Raw genomic sequence first — 19,737 nt, 5'->3', positions numbered from 1 at the left:
TCCACTCTACATAAAGAACATCCACTGAACTCAGTGGGAATTCTGCACAGGGAGGGCTTGCAGGATTAGGCTACAATTAGTCTAATTCTGATGTTGTTGCAAACCTATAGAATTCAGATTCGTTCATTTAAAAAATATGTTTTGCTGTATAGAAAATGGTGAATGCATAAAATGGAAGCAGATTACTAAACAGCTTCAATACTTAGTTCTGTTTCTTGCTGAAAATCCATATTCATATTACCATTTAGGAGGCAAAAATTGTAGAGCTTCTGGATTATACTTAATTTAAAAAAGAACTCCACTTACCCATGTTCCTTAATAACTTTGGCATAATTCTGAGAAGTATTTGGCACTGAAGAAACTTTGTACTCTTGCTGACTAGTATTGCCTAGATTGGGAATTGCAAGCGACACCCTTTGATTATACCTGTAGAGAAAGTTTAGAAAGAGACCACTATTATTCTTCCAAAGATTTTTTTTTTTGCAAGTCTTGGTATGCTCTCACCTCCCTACCCAAAGTGGACAGGTCTGTCTCCAAACAAGGTGAGTACTTGAGGAGCTCAACTCCTTTAAAATTTAAACTAATATACATTTCTACGTCAGCTGTATTTTGAATAAACGATTTGTCATATTCAAAGATGGCTTTTTGTTTTTAACACATTAACGCAAAACCAAAATTGACCAGCAGGTGGATCTATCTTTGATACCCCCTAAATTGTCGACTGTGCACTAATCAGACTATTGTAGGTGCAGAAAGGAAGCCACATTCCCAGCTCAGTAATTTTGGAGAAGTAAAGCCATACTGACTTCTCATTTCTCTTTAGAAACAATTTTTTCACAGTCTATTTTTAGTCTAAAAAATGTATTGACTAAAAAATAACTTTCCACTGCCCTGACTGAATCTTAGCTTAATTTATGAATTGCTTCTGGAGAAAAACATGCTACCTTATTTTATTATGTACATAAAAAACAGAGTTTGACTAGTCGATAATTACTTTCAATACAGATATTTTTAAAAATAGTTCTTAATGCTATTAGGAATTTCAATAAAGAGTATAATTACAACCACACTGTGGTAGCTGATGTGAATATGGACTGTTTACCTTCGGTTTGGTCTGAAGAGCACATACTCTAAAGCATGTGTTGAGTTATTTGCAGTCGAGATAAAGCTGAAGAGAAGGAAGACAAGGTCAGGCACTCCAAGAATGTGGGTCAGCTGTTTATGGATGATGTGCTCTCTATATGACATTTGTTGCTGAGTGTTTCTCCTAAATCTGTACCATCCAATAACATTCTGTAATGAAAGTAAAGAAGAAAAAACAAAGTATTAATGGAGACAGAAAAGATTTATAGTTTTATCTGTTGACAGCCCAAAGTATGGCTAATGTAGTTAAGAAACTGAAAATCTCTTCATGCTATATAGGAACCCACGTATAATAGAAGGTCATATTTTAGAGGCAAGCCTCAGAGCATCTTCTCTTTGTTGCTACTTGCTCAGTTTTCAAACCTGGTAGATTTTCTTTTTTTATTTTGAGGATTGCTGCAACAAACTATTCACTTGTGTTGCGTTTATGAGATACATTTTCAATGGCATGCATCATAGAACAGAATTGCAAATTTATGTTTATTCACAGAAACTGTGGGATTAATCTGCTGTGTATAGTGCTGAAATTATCCCTTTGAGCATTTAATTGTGACATACTGGTATGTTCTGCAGATAACATCCATCTAGTAATACACTGATTATACTAAATACGAACATGTATTTAACTTGCTAATTTACATGCTAGTTAACATGAAATAAAGAGACAAAATGCAGAAAGTTAGCTCGTTATCAGAACCTGGCTCAGTAAGAGCCATGAGAGTACACAGTATTATAAAGAAAACGTCCATACATTCAAAAAGAATAAAGTAGATTCCACACGTTAACTGTCAATGCACGACACTTGTATTAAATAAAAAAAACAGTAAGCAAATATTACTCAGTCTTTTTACAATAAAACCTCTACTGCTGTGGATTCTGATGAAGCTCAGCTAGCAATCAGCTGAATCCAAGATATTTACTAAATGCATTTTTATTTTAGTTGATGTCCTGGTAACTTAATGGCATTAAGAATCCATTAAATTTAAATCTGGAGCGCTGAGTCACACGACACTTAAAAGCTTTTCCCCTCCTCAAGTGAATCTACTTTCAGATTGCAGATAATGTATCTTTACTGACGGTCTGAAATTGACCTATATCTCAACAAAATAAAACTCAGCTGAAAAGTTGGTGTCTTGATTTGAAAATGTACACTACAGGCTTAACAACTGCCCCCCCCCCCCCCAAAAAAAAAAAAAGCCAGACAGTTTTAAGAAGTGTTTTCTGCTTTATCTCCTGAAGGGGAACTGAAAGACTGAAACTTTTCTCATTCTTTCAACAGTCGAAAACATCTTGTTCCCACATACCATATTTATACTGTTCTGTGCTGGAGTTAGGTGCTTATAGAATCAAATGTCTGAGACAGGAAAGACCCATGTGATCATTATTAGACATAAGACATACTTGAGGCAACTGCTTCTGTTGGAGCAAACTGACAAGAAATAAATGGTTACAGGGAACTAAAAGCAGATTTGTGGTGCAGGAACTGGTACTGAAATAAGTATTTAGTTTGAACAGATAATTTAGGTCTTATCTTCACTATAGAGTTAATTCAATTTATAATTTCAGTGTTTCCCCAACTCTAGGCCTGTCCACACACAAAGACTCTTACCTCAGGTTGGCTAGACAGTCAGGTGCACCAGTTCCCGCAGCTCCCATTGGCTGGGAGTGGCGAACCACGGCCACAGGGAGTTGAGGGGATCCAGGCCTGCAGACGCTCCAAGTCCTGACCCGCCAGTGGCTTGACCTGACGGGCCAGGAGCCAAAGTTTTCCAACCCCTGAACTATAGGGTCGGCTTATGAAAGGGTCAGACAGTTTTTGCTATTTTTACCTATCCATTTTGGGAGGCTGGCTAATAAACGAACGGGCTAATGAATGAGTATATACAGCGATTGATTATCCTTGCTCTAAGAATTGCTTGTCCCCAATTTGAAGCTCAGTTCTGCTTTTTAGGGTATCATCTCTGTTAAAAACTTCTGAAACAAGTGTTTGCTAATTGTTAAGACACAGCACTAGCAAGTTTTAAAATGTGTGTGGAAAATGAACCATTGGTAAGAGCTTGATACTCCTCTCCATCGGTCAACTGTAGAAACAACCCATTTTTAATATAGTACTGAATGTGCTAATAGCAAAGTACAGAATAAGGGTACAATAGTTTAATAATAGCTACTTTGTGAGGAAATATTGTTTCAGTTTTAAAGTATTTCAGATGGTGGAAATATTTGAATTCCAAGACTGTTTGTCAGACCTTTGTAATAAATTTATAACTATTTTTAAGCAAGAGTATCTGAACATTTTCACAGTAACTGCTCTGGGATTAAATGAGCATTTCACATAAACTCCCATTTCTGTTGGCCTAAATTGCACTGTGCAGTCATTATTATGCAAGTCTAACTCAGCCATTGGCTGGTGACAGTAGGTTAATACTAGTTATTAATTTCTGGGGACCTGTACCTAAATCCAAGGTTTCACGTGAACATGAATTTGGTCCTTCTGTTTCTGCCCCTACTTAAATTGACAAAATAATTGGCATGATTAATAGCCTCTGCACAGGATAAGCTTAATCCTGGTATTGCCAAAGATAATGTAAGTCAAGATAAATGGGCAGATTTGAAAAAGAAAGCACTTATTCTAGGCAGTACACTCAGTTGCTCATTTGTATGAGCCCCAATTTCCCTTTTTCCTGTATGTAGACCCTATATGCTATATAAGGGGGAAAAAATAAAATAGAATTGTAGAAGAATATAGTGAAACTTACTTTTCTTCGATCTTTAAGAATTCTGTCCAAACTCTCTTCATTAACTTTGCCTGCATAGTCATAAAAGCTTAAACCAAAAAGGAAAAAAATGTAGGTAGAGTTTACACACTATTCAGATGTCATCTTGGTAAACATACAGTACTTCAATTAATCTTTAGATACTATCTCATAATTTAGCCATAGAATATTAAATCACTACAGCAGCTTTACATTTATCCAATGCAGCAGTTTAGCAACGTGGTGCCGAGACCACTAATGGTGAAAAAACAATATGCCTTGGTTTAACTACTGGTTTAAAAAAATTTTCAGTGTTGTTGCACCCAACAGCTAAGTGGCAATTATTTCATTGGCAAGCCCTTCTACAAGGAGTATGTAACTGGACTGCATAAGTTTCCTCTGACTGGCTCTTGAAAAGCCCTATGTTTGGATGTCTGGGTTCTCCACCTGCTAAATGGGATGGAGAGAAAGAACAGCAATTTTACATTTCAATTAAAAAATATGGAAACACTTTTTCAGGCTGCAGTCCTGCAATCAGATCTACATGGGTGGACCCTTGTACCTGTGAAGTTCCACTGAAGTCCACAGTTATCCATGCAAGCGTAAGGGTGTGCCCATGTGGCTCCATTTGCAGGACTGGGGCCTAAGTCAATAACAAAACATGAATTCAAATGGTTTACACATTTCAAAACATGGGATAAACATTTGAAAATGGATTCCTCCTTCACTTACCTGCCAAGTCTTTAGTCTCTTTCAAGAGCTGATATCACTAACTCCTATAGCGGTGCAGAAAAACACTCTGATTTAGAGGTTTATGATCTCAACTCTTGACAGGGAAAAACAAAATCCTGAGCTCAGTACTTGGCTGGTAAATAAAGCTGGAACCATATTTTGTTTTAAGATTCAAGTTATTTTGAATTTTAAGACTAATAATCCATTACAAATGTGGAATCCTGAATAATTTAATTGCATAATCTTTTCAGTTCACCTTTAAAAAGGTTTAAGCTTTCTTTCATATAAAGTGCCATCTAATTTCAGAAGTCTGTTTTCTATAGTTCAGGGAACCATTATTCCCTGTTTTCTATAATTTGCAGAATCATCACTCTTACATACAAGGATGATGATACCCAGCAATTATTGTAAAAAATTGAGCAACTTCATTTGCAAACTGTTTTGATACAGGACAATGGCCTTTTTAGAACCCTTATTTTTGGCTCAGTTCCCAACACTTGGGAAATGCACTGCAACCAAACCCACTCTATTCAATAGCAGCAAGGCCACAGCTGTTCTTTTCCAAGAGCACAGGGTGGGTCAGCTGCAAGCTTCCTTATGACTGATTACATTTAAGTCAAGAAGCTTTGGTAATGTGCCAAAAATGTTTTTGTACATGAAGGTTAAAGGAAGAGCACATATACTGAGCACCGCTACTGATGAGTAGTATATGCATTTGGAACATCAGAGTGGCCATACTGAGTCTGACCAATGGTCGTTCTAGCTCAGTATCCTGTCTTCTGACAGTGGCTGGTGCCAGATGTTTCCCAGGGAATGAACAGAACAAGGCACTTTGTTGAGTGATCCATCACATTGTCCAGTCCCAGCTTCTGGCCACCAGAAATTTAAGAACAGTCAGAGAATGGGATAGTGTCCCAGACCACCCTGGCTAATAACCATTGAGGAACCTATACGTCATAAACTTATCTAATTCTCTTCTGAATCCAATTATACTTTTGACCTTTACAGCATCCCTTGGCAACAAGTTCCACAAATTAACAATGTACTGTGTGAGGTAGTACTTCCTTTTGTTTCTTTTAAATCTCCTATCTATTAACTTCGTTGGATGACCTCTATTCACTTTCTCCACAGCATTCATGATTTTATAGACCTCCATCATTATCCCTCCTTAGCCATCTCTTTTCTAAAATAAAAAGTCCCAGTCTTAATCTCCCTTCATATGGAAGCTGTTAGAAAATATACCTTTGCTGCACTTCTCCATACTTTTTTCAATTCTAATATACCTTTCTTGAGATGGGGCAACCAGAACTGAAGGTAGTATTCAAAGTGTGTGTACACCATGGATTCATATAGTGGCATGATGATATTTTCTGTCTTATGTACTTCTTTCCTAATAGTTCCTAACATTTTAGCTTTTTTGACTGCCACTGCACATTGAGTGGGTGTTTTCAGAGAACCACCCATGACTCTAAGAATACTTTCTTGAGTGTTAACAGGTAATTTAGACCCATAATTTTGTATGTATAGTTGGGATCGTGGTTTTCCAATATGCACTATTTTGCATTTATCAACATTTAATTTCATCTGCCATTTTGTTGCCCGGGCACCCAGTTTTCTGAGATCCCTTTGTAACTCTCCGCAGTCAGCTTTGCACTTAACTACCTTGAGTAATTTTATATTGTTCACAATCTTTGCCATCTCATTGTTTACCTCCTTCTTCCAGATCATTTGAGTATGCTGAGCAGCATTAGTTCCAGTACAGATCCTTAGGGGACCTCACTCTTTACCTCCCTCCACTGTGAAAACTGACAATTTATTCTTGCCCTTTGTTGCCTGCCTTTAACCAGTTACTAATCCATGAGATGACCTTCCCTCTTATATCATGACTGCCTACTTTACTTAAGAGCCTTTGGGGGACCTTGTCAAAAACTTTGAGTTTAAGTACACTGTATCAACTGGATCACCATTGTCCACATGCTTCTTGACCCCAGATACTGGGACATAACCTGAGATGTGGAGAGTCTTGCACATAAGTCACAGGGATGAGACTATTCCCTTCTGTAATTATCAGAAAACAAATCTGCAGCATCTCTTTTTTAATATAATAAATGTCAGTCATGACACCTGGGGACCATTCCTTAGTAAATCTGTGGAAATCTCCAAATAAAAACAAATGTGTGGAGCATAACCAGGGATTATTATTTCTAAAAATGCAACTTCTAAACACACACTATAGATAGTAATTTAGAAGCCAACTTTGCTTAGTAACTGCAGTCTACATGAGAAAATTAGATTTAACACAGCATGAGTCTTCTAAATGAAGATATTATAGAGCTAGATTCCCTTTTACATTCTGGCAGTGCAGAGGCCAGACAGCAGCTTGATCTAGCCAGTTGAAAATTCCTCTGGCATGGGAGAATAATTGGCTGATGCAAAGTCATCATTCTTGGCTCCTACACCACCCTGTGGCCCTGGTATAGGGGTCATCTGGGGTGAGAGTGACCAGAGTGTGCTGCACATCTATTCTCCAGGTCCCTTTGGGACAAACTAGCATAGGTTAAAGCAGTCCCAATGATTCTCCAACCTATACTAGGGTGCAGCTCCACCTCAACTATCAGGGAGCCATGACTGAATCCTTCACTGACACCATTCTCTAATACATCAAGTGAAAATTCAACACAGGAAAGAATCTGGGCCATGGTATCTACACATAATTTGCTGCTATGTGCTTTTTAAGCTAATATTCTACATTAAAATGGTGCTAGCACAGCTTTCAAAGGATGTTTTGTGTGTCACAATGGGTTCCATTTACCCATATTACTGTAATACAACCACACAGAGCAGTTTCAAATGTTACTATATACATTTGAAACACTAACGTATTTCAATGAGCTACCTATCTTTGTGCGCCAGATTCACCCAACAGTGGAATCAGTACAGTCAAACAATAGAAATAGCTTACCTAAAGAGTTTTGAACAAGGCTCGTGGTCATGGATTTCTGTAATAAAAAAAGAAAATGTCTGCCCCAGCAGCTCAATACCCAGAGAAAACTGTGGTTGTGTATCTTGCACAAATTTCTTCTAAATCTCCAATAATGAACAATATCAGACAATATATTGCTGTGGGGAACTTCTGACAACAAGAATTGCCCCCTGTAGGGTAGAGAGTAGCCTTCCTGTCTAAGAATGCATTATACTGAGTATAATGAACCTAGGGAACATGTAAGTGAACCTATTAATCACATTTTAAAATATTCTTCTAGGGGTATTAAGTAGCTAACATATTGCTGAGTTTAATATTCATTTGCTTTTAGATGTACCTTCCTATAGCAGTCTGCTTACAGTTGTTCAGTAATGGTACAGTGATAGATAAAAAAAATGTGTAGGAAGCAAACATAACAGTTAGACGTGACAAATTAACCAAACTGGAGGAAGGGAAATGCAGATTAATGACCTAAAAGAGAAGAGGGTAAGCACCACTCTGGCGTGACTACTTTCCTGTCACTCTAGCCAATGTGATTGCAACTAAACAAAGTCACTGCATTATTTTTTCTTTTGATTTCAAGAATTAGTAACAAATATTACCTAAGATTCACATTTAAGCAGAAAAGGCTATAAAAGATCTCTACTGTGGGACAAGTAAGGGAAAAAAATCAAAAAACCCATAAAGTATACTCAGCTTTTCAACGTGAATCAAAGTTAGTTTATGTGCTTTAGGTACTTGTACCATGTATCCTTCCAGTTATGACTTTTTAATCAGCTACTGTTTATCATTTATTTGCATTTTTCTCTACCAATCCTTCCCAGTGCTTTTGTCTTAAGTACTCTTAAATCCCCTATTCTTTCTCTAGATTCAGCAGCATTTATACAGAAATAATATTTTGAGCTCTGCCAAAGTGAGCATTTAGCAGTAACTTTGCTTGGTATCTTCCTCCCTGAAGAGTAACTCATCACTTGCTGCTCTGAAAGCCACAGAGTTTGCTCACAACTTCAGCAATTTCAGCTCAATCAATCAAACCACAATCTCCAAGAACGGACTTTACATATTAACTTCTCACCATATTCAGACACTACCAAAATAAGTCTTTGCACATCAATGTATGCTTGTACTTCCAGAGATTTCACCTTGTTTTTGGCTACGATAAGAATGCAGCTGTGAAAGTTACATTTTTATTCAATTGCAAACCAAAGACTAACTTAATTCCAGCTCCAGATTTACAGCCTGACATTCTTGAGTCTCATGGAAATGATTTGCTAAACAAAGCCAGTAAATATAATACCAGCATGCAATGCAATTACCTCAAACAGAAGTACACATGCTAGAATTATTGGGAACAAATACCTGTTTGTTTTTTTCAGCTATATTGTTATATCTAGACAAGATCTAGGGCTTTCTTTAAAAAAACTGAAACAGTGTGGTCTACTGCAGTGTTTTTCAAACTGGGGTTGCTGCTTGTGAAGGGAAAGCCCCTGGCAGGCCGGGCCGGTTTGTTTACCTGCCCCATCCGCAGGTTCGGCCGATCGCGGCTCCCATTGGCCGCGGTTCGCTGTTCAGGTCAATGGGAGCTGCTGGAAGCAGTGCAGGCTGAGGGACTTACTGGCCGTCGCTTCCAGCAGCCCCCATTGGCCTGCAGCGGTAAACTGCGGCCAGTGGAAGCCACGATCGGCCGGACCTGCGGACAGAGCCAGTAAACACACCGGCGTGGCCTGCCAGGGGCTTTCCCTACGCAAACGGTGACCTCAGTTTGAGAAACACAGGTCTACTGGATAGACTATAAGAGGAAACCAGGAATTCTTAAATTCTAGTTGTGGTTCTGTACAGTGAATAGCTGTATATCCTTGGGATATCACTAAACCTCTATGGTAAACTGAGACAATTGATAAATGAGAATGGCAAAATATTGCACAGTAGTGTTACAAGGCTTAATTTCTGTACACTACTTTCAGGCCTTAATACCAAGTTTTAAATGAATGTGATTTCTTCAACAGGAATTCACAAATCCTACATCTTGAACTATTATAATATTCAAAAGAGCTCTTCTGATGGGGCTAATTCCCTATTTTTTTCTAAAATACAAATTATCTTGTTTGTGAGTAACATACTGTAGAAGTTTACTGACAGAAAAAAGGCAACCTATAATGCCACAACTATTGGTGTGTGCAGCTAGCGCTGAAACTGAAGTGTATTGATATGCTCTACTGCAGGCCTGCACAACATGCAGCCCGCATGGGCTGAGTAGGTGCGCTCACTGTGCGGCCTGCGGGGGGTGAGTAGGCAAGCAACAGGTGAAGGAGGGGGGCTGAGGAGGCAAGCGGGTGGGCAGTGGCAGGCGGTGAGTAGGTGGGGGGGCAGGTGAGCCAGGGGAGGGGAGGCTGAGGCAAGCAGGTGGGCAGTGGCGGGGGGTGAGTAGGCGAGTTAGGGGACTGAGAAGATAAGCAGGTGGGCAGTGGCGGGGGGGGAGGGGGCAGGTGAGCCGGTGGCAGAGGAGGAGGCGGCTGAGGAGGCGAGTGGGCAGGCAGCGGCAGAGGGGCAGGTGAGCCGGAGGCTGAGGAGGCGAGCAGGCAGGCAGTAGTGGGGGAACAGGTGAGCTGGAGGTGGGGGAGGGGAGCTGAGGCGGCGAGTGGTGAGTCAGTGACTGACCTGTTCTACTGATCTGATCTGGGTCCCATTCCCTCTCCAAGGGTTGCAGCTGTCTGGAGGTGCCTGCCTTCCACACCTTGCTCAGTCACACCTCATTCATTCAACAGGGGAAACTGATTACAAAGTGGGGGGAAGATCATCTTCTACTTTTAGCAAAAAGACAGTTTTCTTTTACCTTAATTATACTACCTTAGGGGCCCGCTATAACATATTACCAAGGTTCAATACCGCTGTTTCAGTGGGGTGGTGCTAAAGAAGGAGGGTTTGTTTCCACGGGGCAGGTGGTGCCGGGGGGGAGGGTGTTTCAGGGCAGCTGGGCGGCACTGGGGGAGTGTTTCGGCGGCACTTGGGGGGGTTGTTTCCATGGACCAGGCGGTGCTCAGCGGGGCGGGGAGGGAGGGGTGTTCGGCCCTCAGCTATTTTCTTTGAAGAAATATGGCCCTCGCTGTTTACAAGTTGTGCAGGCCTGCTCGATTGTCATCGATGACTCAGACAAATAACTGAGTTTGTATAATGCAAATTTAAATTTGTCAAAGCAAATATATATTGTGAAGAAAAATCAACAAATTTCTACTACCATACTTCCCCATCTCACACACAGAAAATAATCTGTCATTGTTCCTGGTATCATGTATATCAGTTTAAAACATGGAAAAAAATGTAGGCCCTGTCCTGCAATCAACTGTATGTTAGACAATCCATTACACCTGCGCAGAACCCTGCTATAGTCAGTGGGGGTCTGCTGGCATACAGATCTGATTGCAGGATTGAGGATTTAGGCTTTCAGCACACCAATATCTTAAGACTCATAGAAATATTTTAACGTATTTTTATTTTGATTTATACATGCATCCATTAAAAAGAAGCACCTCCTTGACAATTCTTAAATATATTGCTATCAAACTGACTACTATTACTGCCCATCAACCATTAATCAATATATCTACAATAGCCAACAAAAACCCAGCAGCAAAAAACAGATCTTTTAAATCTCCATTAGAATCATCTCATTTTGTCACAGCAAGTCAAAAAAATCCACTAGTCTATTTTCATTGTCTAGAGAAATGCAAAATAGCAAACAGGAAGCATAAACAGTTAATTAGTTATTTAAAATACAATTTTAATGTGTCAGTAGTAACATGGGTAAGGATTTTAAACTTATATGATTATGAATTTGACCATACTGCTCTAACTACATTTTATTTAAAAACAAACAACAAAAAACCTGAGAGATGGGATGGCCTCAGTATTGATGGCTGATTTTTCAGCTATTTACCAAGAAAGAAAAATATTTTGGTGTCCCATAAAAGAAATCAGAAGTTAATGAAGACAGATACAAGGGAGCAAAAAAATCTAATTTGAAGCGCGTGGGTGGAATCATTTTCAAGATTAGGGCCTAAATCATTTCACATTACAAAATTCAAGCTATTTGTGGAATTTACTGAATGGCTAAGATGAGTTACACTTATTCTACAGAGAGGCACAGTAAAACTTTCCCTTTCCTCGTACTTCACCCATATATATACACACATGGTAGTAAAGAAGAATTTTGGATAACAGTTCTTGGGAGATTATAAAATCTTGACTTACCCTTACAGAAGGGTTAGCAAAAATACCTATTTTTAAAAAGTTTTTTCCTTTAAACAGAAAAAAAAATCCTTATTTATATGAAAACGTGAACTAACTAGGCACCTCTTCCAGAATTTCTCAAAGCTTAGTACAACTTACCGATTACTTGCAGAAATTCAGTGTTGCTGATTTGTGAATCACTGATGCTAAACGTCTCCTCTTGTCTTACCTCTCCCAGTAGAAATCCTTCCTACAGTTTAAAAAAAAAAAAAGATGCGAACTAAAAACAGAAAGAAACTATAGTATAATTTATTCACAAGCACATTTAATAAAAGAATTAAATGTAAGACTGTTTGAAATTAAAATGTTGATTTTAGCAACTACAAATGCAACCTATCAGTAAATTCGGCGGTGCCTGATTCTAAGTTTCACTTAAGGCTTATTTATGCAAATCTGGCAGTGTAAAGATGTGTTGAATGAGGTAGAAACTGCTTTTGAAGAATACCATATGTTCAATTATAAAACCTGTGTAAGGGTTCTATATGTACTCTGTTAACCGCCCCTGGTACAGGGGCCATGTTATGCAGATAATATGGAAAAGGAGGTGGTGCAGCCAGAGAGGACACTGCATTACAGCTATTCTCTCCTTCCAAGGCCCACAGGAAACAGTGTAAATTATGGAAGCCCTGCAGTTACTCTACTTACACCTGACACTGGGGCTGGGCAATCCCATACAATGGAAAACAGTGGTGAATTTAGTAGGCAGTAGATTTCAAAGAAACAAGAGGAGTACTTCTTCACACACACAGTCAACCTGTGGAATTTGTTGCCATGTGATGCTGTGAAGACCAAAAATATAAATGGGCTCAAAAAATAAATTAGATACATTCATGGAGAATATATCTACTAGCCAAGATAGTCAGGGACACAACCACATGCTCCAGGTGTTCCTAAGCCACCAAATGTCAGAAGTTGGGACTTGCCACAGTGGGTGGATCACTCTTAATTGCCCTGTTTGTTCATTCCCGATGAAGCATTTGGAATCGGCCACTGTCAGAAGACAGGATACTGGGGTAGGTGGACAATTGGTCATACTAAGTTGGATCATTCTTTTGTAATTAAAGCCATCTTTCCCTCTCTGTTCCTATCCCAAGCACAGGAGTAGGATAACTGATAATCAGGCCCTACCAATATAAATAATGAAACAATAGGTTGCCATTTGTTTCTTTACGTTCAGATAAGTAGAGCAAATTTACACTACCTACCACTGGACTAAAAGCTAATGTCAACAAAGCCCTAAAACGCAAATACCTATTGTTGCAATCTAGACTCTCAGTAATATTTTTAATGACCAGTGCCAGTACACTGTGTAGGATGAAAAGGTTTAATCCAAATCTGTATTCTTCCCCCTTTTTACTGTACACCCACCCCAACTTTCAAGTACATGGCACACTGATACAACGCCCTGATCTAGCAACAGTCACACAAATGCTTGACTTTATTAGAAAGCAGTCATGGCACCAAGGTTAATGACATACATCAGGGGTAGGCAACCTATGGCACGGGTGCTGAAGGCGGCACGCGAGCTGATTTTCAGTGGCACTCACACTGCCCAGGCCCTGGCCACCACTTGGGGGGGGGGGCGCTCTGCATTTTAATTTAATTTTAAATGAAGCTTCTTAAACATTTTAAAAACCTTATTTACTTTACATACAACAATAGTTTAGTTATATATTATAGACTTAGAGAAAGATCGTCTAAAAACATTAAGTATCAGAGGGGTAGCCGTGTTGGTCTGGATCTGTAAAAGCAGCAAAGAATCCTGTGGCACCTTATAGACTAACAGACGTTTTGGAGCATGAGGTTTCATGGGTGAATACCCACTTCTTCAGATGCATGTGGTGGAAATTTCCATGGGCAGGTGTATATATGCTAGCAAGCAAGCTAGAGATAACGAGGTCAGTTCAATCAGGGAGGATGAGGCCCTGTTCTAGCAGTTGAGGTGTGAAAACCAAGAGAGGAGAAACTGGTTCTGTAGTTGGCAAGCCATTCACAGTCTTTGTTCAATCCTGAGCTGATGGTGTCAAATTTGCAGATGAACTGAAGCTCAGCAGTTTCTCTCTGAAGTCTGGTCCTGAAGTTTTTTTGTTGCAGGGTGGCCACCTTCAGGTCTGCAATAGTGTGGCCAGGGAGGTTGAAGTGCTCTCCTACAGGTTTTTGTATATTGCCATTCCTAATGTCTGATTTGTGTCCATTTATCCTTTTCCGTAGAGACTGTCCAGTTTGGCCGATGTACATAGCAGAGGGGCATTGCTGGCATATGATGGCGTATATTATATTGGTGGATGTGCAGGTGAATGAACCAGTGATGGTGTGGCTGATCTGGTTAGGTCCTGTGATGGCATCTGCCCACATATCTACACCAGCGACACCATCACAGGACCTAACCAGATCAGCCACACCATCACTGGTTCATTCACCTGCACATCCATCAATGTAATATACGCCATCATATGCCAGCAATGCCCCTCTGCTATGTAAATCGGCCAAACTGGACAGTCTCTACGGAAAAGGATAAATGGACACAAATCAGACATTAGGAATGGCAATATACAAAAACCTGTAGGAGAGCACTTCAACCTCCCTGGCCACACTATTGCAGACCTGAAGATGGTCATCCTGCAACAAAAAAACTTCAGGACCAGACTTCAAAGAGAAACTGCTGAGCTTCAGTTCATCTGCAAATTTGACACCATCAGCTCAGGATTGAACAAAGACTGTGAATGGCTTGCCAACTACAGAACCAGTTTCTCCTCTCTTGGTTTTCACACCTCAACTGCTAGAACAGGGCCTCATCCTCCCTGACTGAACTGACCTCGTTATCTCTAGCTTGCTTGCTAGCATATATACACCTGCCCATGGAAATTTCCACCACATGCATCTGAAGAAGGGGGTATTCACCCATGAAACCTCATGCTCCAAAATGTCTGTTAGTCTATAAGGTGCCACAGGATTCTTTGCTGCTAAAAACATTAAAACGTATTACCGGCACGCAAAACCTTAAATCAGAGTGAATAAATGAAGACTCGGCACACCACTTCTAAAAGGTTGCCGACCCCTGACATACATGTTTGCAGAATTCTGGCCTACATCAGACTGTTAGTCAAACCACACCCGTTAAAATGAAAAAAAATCTACTTTCAAGGGTGAAAGACCTCTGCAAACCTTATAAAATCCCTATAATAAATTCTAGTAGTATGATACATTAAATGTAGCTTTTTTGTTTACTTTGTGAAACACGGTCAATAGAATGTTGATAATGCAACTGACAAACTCTCTTTAAATTTCTGCTTCATGATTACATACATTTTATAATGAAAGTAGAGTGATAGCTTGTATTAGGTCAACAAGTAAGTTACAATACTCAAAGGGATGGTCAAACTAGGCAGTTTATTTAAGTGACTTATGATCCAATGACTTATTGTATGCCAAAATGATTTTATGCAAGAGAAACTATGTACACTGAAGAGAATATAGTAAAAAATACTCTTATTTATAAGAACAAAGTAGGCTTTTTAGAGTAATGAACTCCAGATATTAGGCAGCTTTTGGAAGCTAGTTTTTGGTGTAGACACCCATGAATGGCCTTATGCGACTATGACACCATACTATCCACCTGGTTAATTTCAGCAGGGGCATGTAGGCCAGGCAAGAGAAGATGGAGAATGGGATCCATTTCCTGAATGTATTCAGACCAGAGTTTAAACAAGTGGAGCAACAAGAGAAATAAACATCCCTTGAGGCGGGATTGATGCACGACTGATGTCAGCAATGCACGGACATGCAAACGCCTAGTCTGGACTGCAACGACACATACCACTTTGCTTAATGCCTACTGCCCTGTGTAGGAATAAGGGGTTCAATCCACCTGGGCTCCCCCTTTTTCCTGTACTCCTTCCGACTGATTCGTTAGACCAGTTGCGGGGGGGGGGGCGCATAAGAGACTCACTTCTCCAAGCCCCTCGCACCACGCCCCCCCTGCCCCCGCCAACTGTGCCCTCCACTCCCCTCACCCCACCCACCGCCGGCCCCGGGCTGCCCCCGCGCAGAGCTGAGGCGAAGGCGGCCGGCGCGGGGAGAGCGGGCGGGGCCGGGGGCGCTAGGCCCGGGGCAAGCAGGCAGGGGGTTCCCGGAAGCCCCCCAGCCCCAGTGGGGGTGAGGAGCCCGTTTCCCTCCCAGCAGCCCCCCGGCAGGGAGCGGAGCGCAGCCCCGGACACCTACGTGATCCGCGCTGCTGTTGGCGCTGTAGTAACAGACGGAGCTGAACGTGTAGCCCGAAATGGAAGCCGCCATGATGGAGACCACCGCCGCTGCCGCTCCCACAAACCACCGCGCCGCCCCTTCCCACTACGGCCCCACCGCCCCGGCTTCCGGGAGCGCCGCGGGGATGCCTGGGAAATGTAGTTCCCAGCTGCCAGCCTCAATGCGCGGGCGCTTGGGAGTGGTGGGAGCTGTTGCCCCCGACGGCCCTGGCGCGGCCACGATGGACCTGGTGCGCCCTAACACAGTGCTTGCGGGGCCGCTGGCACCCCGATCTGGGCCGTGCCTATCAATACCTCTCGCTATGCACTACTAGTAATGATTGTCATTGTACTGCGGGGTATCACCAGGCAGTGCCCTAGCAACGTCGGCGCGCACGGTGCTGTACAGAGCACGGAGACAGGTTACTCGGCAGTGCCCTAGCAGTGAGAGCACGCGGTGCTGTACGGAGCACGGGAATAGGTCGCCAGGCAGTGCCCTAGCAGTGAGAGAGTGCACGGTGCTGTACAGAGCATGGAGACAGGTCACTAGGGAGTGCCTTAGCAGGGTTGGCACGCACGGTGCTCTACGGAGCATGGAGACAGGGCACTAGGCAATGCCCTAGCAGTGAGAGCACGCGGTGCTGTACAGAACACAGAGACAGGTCTCTGGGTAGTGCCCTAGCAGCGAGAGAGCGCTCGGTGCTGTACGGAACACAGGAATAGGTTGCCAGGCAGTGCTCTAGCAGTGAGAGCACGCGATGTTGTACAGAACACAGAGACAGGTCTCTTGGCAGTGCCCTAGCAGTGAGAGAGCGCCCGGTGCTGTATGGAACACGGGAATAGGTCGCCAGGCAGTGCTCTAGCAGTGAGAGAGCTCACGGTGCTGTACAGAACACATAGACAGACCTCTGGGCAGTGCCCTAGCAGTGAGAGAGCGCCCGGTGCTGTACCCGAACACAGAGACAGGTGTCTGGGCAGTGCCCTAGCAGTGAGAGAGCGCCCGGTGCTGTACGGAGCACAGGAATAGGTTGCCAGGTAGTGCCCTAGCAGTGAGAGAGCACACGGTGCTGTACAGAACACAGAGACAGACCTCTCGACAATGCCCTAGCAGTGAGAGAGCACCCAGTGCTGTACGGAACACGGGAATAGGTTGCCAGGCAGTGCTCTAGCAGTGAAAGAGCTCACGGTGCTGTACGCATAGGCGGCGAGTTATATGGGCTAGAGGTGCCCAGGCTCCAGGAATATTCAGGGCCAGGTGCCCTGCTCCAGCAATATTTGGAGCTTGGTCTCTCCCCCGGCCCTGCCTGGATCTGGCCCCAGCGCTGGCTCCCACGGGTCTCGCCCCACCGCCCCGCCCCGCCGCGTCCCTGCCTGGAGCAGGTCCCAGCTTCCACCTTCCACCCCTCCCCTTGCGTCCCCCCTCCGCCTTGTCCCTGCCTGCTCACAGATCGGTCCGGCAGAACAGCTGTCTGCTGCCCCAGGGTCCTAGCACCTGCCATCTGCTAATGGCAAGGCAGGCTGTCCTTACCCTGCTCTTCTGCCCTAGCCCTGAGCCTCTCCAACGCTCCAAACCCTCATCCTCAGCCCCAACCCTCATTCCCCTGCAGCCTGATCCTCTGCCCCAGCGTGCACCACCTCCCCCTTCCTACACCCCCCCAGCCGAGCCTGCACCCAAATTCCGTCCCAAAGCCTGCACCCCTTACCCCCTCCTGCACACCCACCCCCTGCCCTAGCCCAGAGCCTGCACCCAGCACCCAAACTCCCTCCCAGAGCCTGCACCCCTTACCCCTTCCTACACCCCAATCACCAGCCCAGAGCCTGCACCCAAACTCCATCCCAAAGGGGCGGGTTCTGGGCACCACCAAAATTTCTACAAACTTGCCTCCCATGGCTGTACAGAGCACAGGGACAGGTCACTAGGCAGTGCCCTAGCAGTGAGAGAGTGCACGGTGCTATATGGAACACAGAGACAGGTCTCTGGGCAGTGCCCTAGCAGTGAGAGAGCACATGGTGCTATACGGAGCACGAGAATAGGTTGCCAGGCAGTGCTCTAGCAGTGTCAGTGCACACAGTGCCTTAGCAGCGCCTTAGCAGCGTCGGCTCAGAGCACAGGGACAGGTGGGGTTACCAGCAATACCTTAGTAATGTGGGCATGCACTGCACTGTATGGAGCACAGGGACAGGTCACCAGGCAATGCCCTAGCAATGTAGGCACCCATGGTGCTGTACACAACACGGGGACAGGTCACCAGGCAATACACTAGCAATGTGGGCGCACACGGCGCTGTATGGAGCATGGGGACAGGTTGCCATGCAATGCCCTAACAATGTGGGCATGCGCGGTGCTGTACAGAATATTGGAACGGCACCAGGCAATGCTCTAGCAGCCTAAGCAGCATCAGAGTACACAGTGCTGTACAGGCTAAGGGAAGGTCACCAGGCATTCCCCTAGCAGTGTCAGCACCGTTTGTCCAAGTGCTGTCTATGCACACAACGCTGTATAGACATGAGGCCAGGTCACCAGGCATTGACCTAGCAGGATCGGTGTACAGGGGCAGACCCACTCTGTGTGCACTGACCTAACTGTGGTGTCATTAGATTGTCATCAGATAACCCATGGACATGTAGACCCCTCTGCCCATGCTGTCTCTGGGCCTCAGACTTAAATACCACAGGTGACTAGACCTCAGCGGGGTAGGGACTGTGCCATTTTATTTTTGTATGGCATCCAGTAGAGTGGGGGTCCACATCAGGTTTTCCGGCCACTACTGTAATAAATATATGTAATAATAATAAAATTGATTTAGTAATTTTAAAATTGCAAAGGTTTCTATTTATGTATTCATGAATATGTAGTACTGAAGGTTTTGGTTTTGGAGGTATGGATGAACTGAACAATAGTATAAGGAACCAAATTCTGTTTCCAGTTACACCTCAGGCCAATCGTACTGAAGTTAATGGAGTTACACTAACAGCAAAATCTGCCCCACTGGTGGCAACAGCTATTTCCTGTGACAGGTTTCCCACAAAATAATGTACAGGTGACAGTGTGATTTTAATGGCGCTATTCAGTAACATGTCCACGCAGGGAGATGTGATTTCATATACAGTTTCATACAAAGTTAAACAAAACATGTAAATGAGAAATAATAATCACAATATGTATCCCAGTAGAGGTGATTTCACATGCAAATACTTCTTTTTCTTTTTCATACTTATTTCTTCCACTCTTTTTTATTAACCAAGGAGAATTAAATTAAGGATTCTTAGTGTAACATTAAGATTAAGAGATGAAAGCCTGAAAACTGCAAGCTAATCCATATGGGCAGACCCTTATGCATGTGTATCACCCTATTGAAGTCAATGGAGTTCTGCTTGTGCACAGCCTGCCTGGATCAGCTTGCAGGACTGGGGCCCAAGTTAGTATAACAACAACAACAAAAACGAAGAGGCCAAATTCAGAGGGAGTTGTGCATTCATATGTCAAAGCTAAATTAGGTCTAGGATTCCTACAGCCTCATTCTTCATTCCTATTTTTGCTGTAAAAAAATATACTTTCAGGCTCCAATCTTGCAGAATCGAGGCCTAATATAGTACA

General features: G+C 42.9%; 1 protein-coding gene across 1 annotated transcript in view; it reads right to left on the bottom strand.

Moving 5' to 3' along the window:
* Window positions 1-16,234, bottom strand: part of ABRAXAS2 (abraxas 2, BRISC complex subunit) — a 28,160-nt gene extending 11,926 nt beyond the window's left edge. The window contains exons 1-6 of the mRNA XM_030569647.1: window positions 16,120-16,234; window positions 11,998-12,088; window positions 7,591-7,627; window positions 3,900-3,966; window positions 1,103-1,293; window positions 307-426 (exon numbers count right to left, since the gene is read on the bottom strand). Of these exons, the coding sequence (XP_030425507.1) occupies window positions 307-426; window positions 1,103-1,293; window positions 3,900-3,966; window positions 7,591-7,627; window positions 11,998-12,088; window positions 16,120-16,191 (578 nt within the window). The 5' untranslated portion in view covers window positions 16,192-16,234. The remainder of the gene's footprint in view (window positions 1-306; window positions 427-1,102; window positions 1,294-3,899; window positions 3,967-7,590; window positions 7,628-11,997; window positions 12,089-16,119) is intronic.
* Window positions 16,235-19,737: the final 3,503 nt, after the last annotated feature.

This window comes from Gopherus evgoodei, chromosome 7 (genome assembly GCF_007399415.2).
Source record: "Gopherus evgoodei ecotype Sinaloan lineage chromosome 7, rGopEvg1_v1.p, whole genome shotgun sequence".
Lineage (NCBI taxonomy): Eukaryota > Metazoa > Chordata > Testudines > Testudinidae > Gopherus > Gopherus evgoodei.
This window is presented reverse-complemented; position numbering and strand designations above follow the sequence as displayed.